This window comes from Microtus ochrogaster, assembly GCF_000317375.1.
Source record: "Microtus ochrogaster isolate Prairie Vole_2 chromosome 14 unlocalized genomic scaffold, MicOch1.0 chr14_random_1, whole genome shotgun sequence".
Taxonomy (NCBI): Eukaryota; Metazoa; Chordata; class Mammalia; order Rodentia; family Cricetidae; genus Microtus; species Microtus ochrogaster.
Window position 1 is genome coordinate 29,537,013 of NW_004949096.1, and position 10,855 is coordinate 29,547,867.

Here is a 10,855-nt window from a genome sequence, read left to right on the forward strand (position 1 = left end):
AGCCTGTCCTGGAACTAGCTCTTGTAGACCAGGCTGGTCTCGAACTCACAGAGATCAGCCTGCCTCTGCCTCCCGAGTGCTGGGATTAAAGGCATGCGCCACCACCGCCCGGCGGTATATACTACATTCAAACCTTGAGAGCTTTATGTTAAATCAAGCCAGTCACAAAAGACATAGGTTGCATGATTTCATTAATATGAGGCACTTACAAATGTCACATTCCCAGAGACAGAATGTAGGATAATGGTTACCAGGGGGAAAGCAAGGAATGGAAAGCCATTGTTTAATGTGTTTGTGTTTTACAAAGTGAAATTAATTATGGAGATGAATGCAATAGGAACACAGTATGAGTTTAAAATACTTAATGCTACCAAGCTGCACACACACTTAAAAATGGTTCAGATAGTAAATTTTATAAGCATTTTATAATAACAAAATTGAGGAACAAATTTTTCAAAATTAAAAGCACAGATCCTTCTATCTCAAACAATCTACCTTTCTGTACCAAGTCTCAAGTGTGTTTTAATATATCTAATATTAATTTAATATATATACTTTTTCATATAAAAATAAAAGCTTTGGTTGATGGCACAGCTCATAAAGCAAAGATGAGGCAAGCCTGCTACCAGCCTGATGGCCTGAGCTTAATCTCTAGAACCCACACAGTGGGAGAGCAGAACTGATTCCTACACGTCGACCCCTGATCTCCACATGTATGCACATGAATACACACACACACAAGTAAATAAGTAAGAGAAATGTAAAAGAGGTATGAAACTGAGAAAGGTGGCTCACACCTGTAACTCTAGCACCTGGGAAGCTGAAGCAGGAGAACTGACATGAGTTCAAGATTGGGCTGAGCACACAGACAACTCCAGATTGTGCTGGGCTACAGTGTAAAAACTCTGTCTTTAAAACAGAGGAGGGCCAGGCGGTGGTGCACACCTTTAATCCCAGCACTTGGGAGGCAGAGGCAGGTGGATCTCTGTGAGTCTGAGGCCAACCTGGTCTACAGAGCTCCAGGACAGCTAGGGTTGCTATACAGAGAAACCCTGTCTCAAAAAACAAGCAAGCACAATAAACAAACAAACAAACCAGGGGAGGGAGGCTGGACTACATGCCAAGGCCCTGGGTTTTACTCTCAGCGTCATATGATGTTTGTCTAAAGCAGTGGTTCTCAATCTCCCTAATGATGAGCCCTTTAATATGCTTCCTAATGTTATGGTGACTTCCAATCATGAAATTATTTTTGTTGCTACTTAATAATTGTAATTTTGCTACTGTTATGAATCAAAATGGAAATATCTGTGTTTTCTGACGGCCTTCCGTAACCCTCAAAAGGGGTTGCAACCCACAGGTTGATAACTGCTGGTCTAAAGCAACATAGTATTGAACATGAAAAGTATATAAAGAACAGAAGACCAAGAAAAACCTTCAGTGTCAAAAGAGTCCAAGACAGTATTTGAGAACAACAAAGAAACAAAATTTGAGCTACATTTAACAGCATATTTTCTGCTACTCACTTTAATATTGTCCCTTCAGAGGTGACCAATTATTTGATTTGATATGTAAGTTAATTCTAAGAGTCAAAGCATAACACAACTTGATCAAATAGAATGAAAGTTGTGGCCACATTCACCTTTTTTGTTTGTTTGTTTTTGTTTGTTTGTTTCTTAAAACAGCGTTTTTTCTGTAGCTCTGGAGTCTGTCCAGGAAGTCACTCTGTAGACCGGACTGGCCTTGAACTCACAGAGATCTGCCTGCCTCTTCCTCCCAAGTGCTGGGATTAATGACAGGTGCCACCACCGCCCGGCTCCACATTCACGTGAGTCTTCTGGCATCTAGAAGCTGATACCAAGAATCAGGCCCGCTTGAGTTGATAGTCTTTTACTGAACACATCCCAAATCCAATTAGAACATACCCAGAGATGAAAACAAAACCACCCGCAATCTCCTTTTCTCCGTCAGTTTCCTATTCATATCTCTGTCTGATCTGTGTGTCCTGTATCCCCACTTGGCTATATACCTTCTGTGGATGCAGGTCAGACCTTGTATAGTTCTTACCTTCTATGTCTCTCATAGTGTTAGGACATAGAAACTTTTAATAACATTTCTTAAAAATGAATTCGGCTGTTAAAATCAAAAGAACCGAACAAGCAAAGCTGGGAGCTAAGATTTAATTATAAAAATAACTATTAGTGCCGGGCGGTGGTGGCGCACGCCTTTAATCCCAGCACTCGGGAGGCAGAGGCAGGCGGATCTCTGTGAGTTCGAGACCAGCCTGGTTTACAAGACAGGCTCCAAAACCACAGAGAAACCCTGTCTCAAAAAGCCAAAAAAAAAAAATAATAAAAATAAAAAAAAAATAACTATTAGTGTCAGGTATAGTAGCATACACCTCTAATTCTGGCCCTTAAGAGGCAGAGACTAGTAGATCTCTGAGTTCAAGACCAGCCTGGGCTACACACCTGTCTATAAAACAAAAACAAAGACAAAACATCTATTAGGGTGCATTTTAGAATCAGCAGACTTTATATATTCTAGAATTCTGTTCTGCATGATGCATATATATTTGCATTTTGTCTTCAAATCTGAGAGGATGAAACAGGACGATTACTGCCAGTTCAAGGCCAACCTGTAGTAAATAGTAAGTTGAAGGACTGTCTGTGCTAAAAGTGAGTTCTAGGTTAGCCAGGGCTACAGAGTAACAGCCTGTCTCGGAAATACGCAAAACATACACACAAATATTATAGCATTAGAAAATTACTAGAGCTGGGAATATAGCTCAGTGGTAGAGCATTTGCCTAGCACATATGAAATCTCAATTCAATTCTCGCTACCTTCACCTCAAAAAACCCATTTATTAGGTTGGACTATAGCTTCACGAGAGAGCTCTTGCCTGACGTGTGTACAAAGCACGCTGGATTCAATCTCTGGCACTGCCAAGATCGACAAATAAGGACTGGGAATCTAGCTCTGTGATAAAGTGCTTGCCTATCTTGTGTAAGGCTCTAAGTTCAACACAAAGACTCAAACTCAAACAAAATCACATATTTACCTAGGCAACATACTGAAAATTATGTGGGAAAACTTTGAATAGTACAGAAGAATATAAATAAAAATTACAGTTGCCTTTTTGCCCCACCATCTGGAGATGGAGTCTGCTCTTGCCCTTACATACACCTTCACAGTTCTTCCCAATGTTTGTTTTTGGGTTCTTGTTCTCTTCTGTTCTGTTTGCAAGACAGGGTTTCTCTGTGTGGACCTGGCTGTCCTGGAACTAGCTCTGTAGACCAGGTTGGCCTCGAACTCACAGAGATCTACCTGCCTCTGCCTCCCGAATGCTGGGATTAAAGGCATGCACCACTATCACAGGCTATATTTCTTTCTTTTATTAGGGATTTCTTGCCAAAAGAATCTACACAAGGTACAGATAATATACAAAGTTTAACAATGAAATTAACACTGCTAACTTTGAGTCCAGATTGAGGGAATTTCAATACCATAAAAGTTCTCTGTGTGATCAACTGTAAAAATGGCCCATTTTCCATGAACTCCTTTGAAGAGTAATTTCTTTTTTATGTTTTTTTTTTTTTTGAGACAGGATTTCTTTGTATAGCTTTTGAGCCTGTCCTAGAACTTGCTCTGTAGACCAGGCAGGCCTCAAATTCACAGAGATCCACCTGCCTCTGACTCCCAAGTGCTGGGATTAAAGGTGTGTGCCACCTCCACCCCCTGGCTGAAGAGTAATTTCTTTAAGCTTGTGGACATAATATTTTTGTATTTGTTTTTCAAAAGCCTGTCTTTCTATGTAGTCCAGGCTGGCCTAGAAGTTTTAATAAAGATAAGGATAATGTATCTTCAAAATGTTATTTACATTTTACACAGTACTTGAGGCATGATATATATATAAATGTATATGTATATATATAAATTAAAGAGAAATATCAATTATCATGTCTGTTTGATCCCAGAATATAGAACCACACTACTATTTGAGAAATACGGAGATCCTGAGAATCACTAACTTTAAAACAACTCACAGGGCCAATCATCTGAGGATGTGGGAACCTGGAACTCATACATAAGGCTTAAGACTCTGTAACTGATGCAATCTCTTCATACATTATCCAAGTATGGCTAAAGATCCATATGCCCTATAACAACAATTCTTTTCTAGATATACAACCTAGAGAAATCCTCTATATGTACCAAACATGTTCACAGCAGAATTAACAGTACCAAGGTGGAACAATCTACATATCCACATGCAGCATAGTGAGTAAAGACACTATAGTTTATCAAGACCAACAAACTACAGCTACATATATAAGGTTATTCAACAAGAACTATGTACCATATGAATCCATCTATATAAAGTTCAAAATAGATAAAACTTTCCACTACGATTTAAGGGATATATTGGAACGAGAAAAAGTCAAAGACACCACTACCATCGAGCAGAGTGAAGAGTGTTCTCAGGAAGGGTAAAGTGACTGAGGTCCAGAAGGGACAAAGGCAGAGCTCCCGAAATCTACCTTGTCCCAGTCCTTGACTTGGCAGTAGTTACATAGGTTTGGGGCTTTATTTGTTTATTTATTTGCTTATTTTTAAGGTTTATTTTTATTTAATTTAACTTATTCATTTATTTTTGTTTTTTTGGGACAGGATTTCTCTGTGTAAACCAGGCTGTCCTAGAACTCACAGATATCTGCCTGCCTCCTGTGTTGGAATCAAAGGCGTGCGCTACCTCTGCCTGGCAGTTTTTATTTACTCTTTAAGTGATTTATATGCTTTATCCTGTCTCGTTAATGTCACAACAAAATGTTGTAAGGAGAGACTTCTTGAGATAGCATGGGACTGATTTAACTATCAGTGCTATTTAGCAGGAAATGAAACATTGCTTAAAAATTTGGACTAGAGGGGGCTGGAGAGATGGCTCAGAGGTTAAGAGCATTGCCTGCTCTTCCAAAGGTCCTGAGTTCAATTCCCGGCAACCACATGGTGGCTCACAACCATCTGTAATGAGGTCTGGTGCCCTCTTCTGGCCTGCAGGCATACACACAGACAGAACACTGTATACATAATAAGTAAATAAATAAATATTAAAAAAAAAAAATTGGACTAGAGCCGGGCGGTGGTGGCGCACGCCTTTAATCCCAGCACTCGGGAGGCAGAGGCAGGCAGATCTCTGTGAGTTCGAGGCCAGCCTGGTCAACAAGAGCAAGTTACAGGACAGGAACCAAAAGATAGGGAGAACCCCTGTCTCGAAAAATTAAAAAAAAAAAAATTCCTTCCTATATAATTTTATGATTTTTTTCATACCTTGTAACGATGGTTTTTATGAACACTACTCTGGAAGCAGTCCATACAGAGAACACATGTTGGATCAATTGCACAGTCCCTGAAAAAGATAAAGAATTAGAATCTGAAAACCAATGTGCACTGATACTTAAGGTATTATTAAATGAGTGAGCTTCGTATGTGTTGACAAAAGGAACACAAAAATGCCCCAAATCCTCAGTTCTAAGAACACTTTGACCCAGCACTCAGGAGATAGAGGCAGACAGATCTCTTTGAGTTCAAGGCTGGCCTGGTCTATCAAGTAAGTTCCAGGGCAGACAGGGCTACAAAGAGAAACCCTGTTTTGAAAAATAAAACAAAAGAACACTTTGAAACACAGACAACACTGTTGTCATAATTTCAGTCTCATTTCTAAAACATTCAAGAGCACAGTATGTTTAGTTTATAATTTTTAGTGTTACCTCGCTTCAAACTGTTAATTATTTGAAAAATCATATGAAAATTGCATAGAAAACTGTTTTTCTTCATCATCTGCCATGAAGAAAATTGCCACATTTTTTAAACACTGTGCACTATAACTCAGGTTTCAATACAGACGAAATTTATTAGAATATAAGCATTACAACAGGAGGATCTTTCTTTCCTATAGTGATGGATCCCAGACAACTAGAACAGCACCTGGCACATAAGAAGCAACCTCTGTGTCAACAAAAATCTCTCCTCACTTTTTCCTTACAAATGCTTACAGTACACAATTCTATTTCATATTTTCAGAGAAACATAAGTTACTATAAGGTACAGAATTCAAGTTTTTAAAAATAAATTTTAGAGTTGGGTGTTGTGGCACACATCTGCACTCTCTGCACTCTGGAGGCCAAGGCAGGAGAACTGAAAGACAGCCTGAGCTACAAAGTGAGGTTAAGGTTAGTTTGGGCTACATACATACCTGTCCCAAAAATACATGCACAAAAGGAATTTTAGGACCGAAGGAAGGAGCAAAGGGGGAGGGAAAAGGGTGAATTTTAAACAGCTGATAGGACATAAAGGTTGCCAAAATTCTTAAAATCCTCTGTAAAAATATATATTCTAATCTGTTTAGAGTAGTTTCCAATTTAAATTTTGAGAATTCCATATGAACACTGTGTTTCACATAATCTCTATGCCTCCCTCTTTGTTCTGTGTTCTCTTCTACTTCCTCTCAAACTCACGACCTCTTCATTACACACACACATACACGTATGCGAACATGCACGTGCATACACCCTACTGAGTCCATTTAGTGCTGCTCATGTGTAGATGTGTTTGGGGCTGCCCACTGTGACTGGAGCACCTACAAGGGAGCTTGCCCCTGGAGAAAACAGACTTTCCCTCTCTCAGCAGTCACTGGCTGCCAGCAGCACTTGGTCTAGGGTCAGACCTTGTGAAAACTTCCTGTCCATGCTGGCATGTCAACTGGTGCTATCATGAAGCAGATCTTATTTAGGACACTGGAATGCTGAGCTTTCATGGGTGCAGCTTCCCTGTCGTGTTTAGAAAGACACTATCTAGTATCAGGTGCCCTGGTCTTCTGACTCTTAAAATCCCCTCACCTCCACCTCCGCCTTTTCTAGACTGTTCTATAGGTATAAGGGTTGTATTGCAGATGTATTGGGCTGTGTACCCCACAGTTACTTATTTATTTTGACAACTTGTAGATCTCTATAATAATCTCCCTTGGCACTACTAACACTTTTGAATTAATTAGTAATGTCTTTTCTTGGGGTAGAGGGAACTATCCTAGACATTGTGGCCTGTTTAACTGCAACCATGGTTTCTACACACTAACCTGTCACAATGTTTCCAAGAAATTTTGGCAAGATGATTGCTACAAATGTTTATATGATGTAGTTGAAACTGTGCTTTGGTTTAAAATTTCTAAGAGAAAAACTAGATTGTTATACAATATAGAAAATATAATACAAATGCAACAGTTTATTTTTTTTCCTGTGAAAGTAACAAAATAAAAAAAAAAACTGTTTTTGTAAACTTAACTAAGGGCTGAAGTGATGGCTCAGTGATTAAAAGCACTGGTTGCTCTTCTAAGAGGACCTGGATTCAATTCTCAGCACCCATAAGGCAGTTCACAACTGCCTGTAACTCCAGTTCCAGAGGGCCCCTTGTCTGAATTCTGTGGTACCAGGCACAGACACGCATTGATAAAATAAAAACATTGTAGGACACACAAAACTATTAACTATACATACTCAGTGAAGCCTAAAATGACAATCAAGCATAAACCATGAAACTCTGCTGATAAAGTCTAAAAAGGCATAGTTATAACCTAAATGACCGCAAGTAAACAAAGAAGAAAAACAAAAAGTGGTGCTAACATCTAAAGTCAAAAATTTCCACTGGGCATGGAGGTGCACACCTTTTAAGTCCCAAGTAGATCTCTGACTTTGAGGCCATCCTGATCTATATCGGGAGTTCTTGGCCAGATAAGGCTACATAATATGTTTCTGTCTCAATAAATAAATAAAAATTAAAAGTATAAAAAAATCAAAAATTTCAAGCAGGAATGTAGAGTAAGAAACTTCTCTAATATACAATGATATTTAAGACAATTCCTTTACCCAAAACAAAAGGCCTGCACCTGCCAGACAACTGACCTCTTACACTAACCTATATTCCAGCTGTTCCCACACAACCCTTGACCTACAAGTTCTAAAAAACAAAACTTCTGGAAGGTTTTGTTACTTTGTGGGTTTGAACCAAATTTCAGTTAGCGGTGAAAAGCAAAACAAAGCAAGCAAACAAATGTGCACAAGCATAAGTTTTAACACATGTACAAAACCTGGATATTGGGGCTCAGGCCTGTAATTTCATATTGAGGTCTAGGCCAGCAAAGGCAACAGAATGAAACTCTATCTAAAAGATAATTAAGTGTATACATGCACACACATGTATGTACGTATGTATGTATGTGCATGTGTGTGTGTTTGGCATGACATGTGACCACAGGCTCTATGTTACTCATGAGTATATCTTTATGAATACTCATAGATCTCTTACAAAAATCTTACTGTTTGATTACAAGGTCTTAAGATGTTGTTGAAGAAGTAGTCAGAATTCTGAAATATACCTTATATCAAAAGTTTCAGATAAAGTATGCTGACTACATTACATGTACACAAAGCAAAAATCTATTTCTTAAATACTTTTGAAGAACAGAAAAAAGAGTGAGAGAAGTGTTTAATAAGAAATCATAGATTGTGCCAGGTGGTGGTGGCACACACCTTTAATCCCAGCACTTGGGAGGCAAAGACAGGCGAATCTCTGTGAATTCGAGGCCAACCTGGCCTACAAGAACTAGTTCCAGGACAGGCTCTAAAGCTACAGAGAAACCCTGTCTCAAAAAACTAAAAAAAGAAAAAAAAGATAAAGATAAAAGAAAGAAATCATGTATTAAAAAGCAAACTCTATAAGCAAAAGTGGATTTAAAGCTTAAGGTAAAAGGAACTTAAGAGTAAATATACTATAGACAAATCAGGGAAAAGACATTGTGAGGCATAATGCCAACTATAACCCATAAATTAGAACCAATCCTATACCGTCTGAGGCTTACCTACAAGAATATGTTGTTTCTCCACTTTTGAAAACCTTCCCACACAACTGAAATGCTCCACTGTGTTTTAATTTCTCTAAGCAAATATCCGGATCCTCTCCAAATAAGTACCATTCCAATGGAGTGAATATTGATGTCTGTACATTCTCTTCCTGCTTTTCCAAATCTGGGTCCATCTCAGCAAAATAAATTGCTGGCACTAATTGTGCCAAATGGTGTAAGAAAGCAGTATAAAAATCAACTTGTTGATCCCACCACTGAAAAGAAGAAAAGATGACAATTAGACTTTCTTTTACTTTTACAAGTCCTTTTTTATATTATTCTTTGAGACATACACAACGATACTGATCATATTCACGACCACCCGCCCCCATCTGCACCCCCTGCTTCCCCATCCCCTCCTAACTCTGTGCCACTTTCCTTTATGTACGAGTCTCTAACCCATTAAATCCAATTTGTGCTGTCCATACACTGCAGCATGACAGGCCTGCCAGGGGACACAACCTTAAAGCCAGGTTCCTTTCCGCCCCCCCCACCCGCCGACGCACAGGGTTTCTCCGTGTAAAAGTACTTGTTGTCGCCACACCCTTAAAGCCAAGTCGTCTCCCCCAGCCCCCTCCCACCTCCAGACAGTACTCGTTGTCCTGGAACTCACTCTATAGAGCAGGGTGGCTTTGAATACAGAGATTCACCTGTCTCTGCCTCCTGCGTGCTGGGAGTAAAAGTGTGCACCACCATACCCAGAGACCAAGTAAATTTTTAATGATCAAGGAGTACAAATAATGACATAATTCTGTACTTTCGAAGCAATTTGCAATATTTTATCCTTCATCAATACAAAATAAGAGGTGAATCAACTGGACCAGCAAGATGGCTTATCAAGTAAAAATGCTTGCCATCACACCTGATGACTTGTACTAACACGGTCTCAGAAAAAAACTGATACTTGCAAGCTGTGCTCTGATCTCTACATGTACAGTGTGGCACTTGTGTACCCCCCCCACACACTCATTAGATAAATGAATAAATAAAAAATAAATGCATAGATTAAACTTTCAAGTGTTTTTAAGAAATTGAATTACTTGTGGGTTTGCCATATATGCAGCACAGCTAGAGAGTATAAGATATATGTCCTAATGTATAATATTCTTCAAGTTATACTGTTAAATAAAAGACAAAAGATCAGGCAGCTACACAGAGAAACCCTGTCTGAGGGCGGGGGGACTAACAAACTAAAGAAACAGCAAAAGGCACAAAATAGTGAGTCCATGTGCCACTGTTTATACAGAGGAGGAAAGAAGACATGTTGTATATGCTTATATTTAAACAGAAGATCTCTGGGGAAAGGGTTGGTACGGCTAAGGTAGAAAACTGCTTGTCTAGCATACAGGAAGTCTTGGCTTCCACCTGGCATCGTGACACACAACTATAACACAGCACTCTGGAGGTAGGAACAAAAGGATCAGAAATTCAAGATCATCCTCTACTACATACCAAGTTCAAGGCCTGGGTTATATGAGACCTGTCTCTTAAAAAAAGGGGGGAAAATCTTCAAAATAAACTAACATTGCAAAGAGCCCTGGGAAGGATTTAGATTTCACTGTCTGCCTTTACTGTGTGATTTTGTGGAGGCACAAAAGTGTGAGCCTATTTCCACCTTGTCTGAAGGTCAGAGAGTTTCAGTTTGCTTAAAGTTAACAAGTATGACTACACACCCTCACCCAGGGCCTGGTTGCTTCTGTTTTGGACGTTAAGATGGCCCATACAGGTATATTCACTAGCTGTCCTTTGTATCATGTTAAAGCAGTCTTTCGCCTTCTCCTCCCTCTTGTATTGGGGTATAAAAGTGTATGGAAGCCGGGCGATGGTGGCGCACGCCTTTAATCCCAGCACTCGGGAGGCAGAGGCAGGCGGATCTCTGTGAGTTCGAGACCAGCCTGGTCTACA

The 10,855-nt window shown here is 39.5% G+C and overlaps 1 protein-coding gene across 1 annotated transcript in view; it reads right to left on the minus strand.

Moving 5' to 3' along the window:
• Nucleotides 1–10,855, minus strand: part of Ubr1 (ubiquitin protein ligase E3 component n-recognin 1) — a 133,572-nt gene that overhangs the window by 110,392 nt on the left and 12,325 nt on the right. The window contains exons 2-3 of the mRNA XM_005364485.1: nt 8,909–9,165; nt 5,326–5,404 (exon numbers count right to left, since the gene is read on the minus strand). Of these exons, the coding sequence (XP_005364542.1) occupies nt 5,326–5,404; nt 8,909–9,165 (336 nt within the window). The remainder of the gene's footprint in view (nt 1–5,325; nt 5,405–8,908; nt 9,166–10,855) is intronic.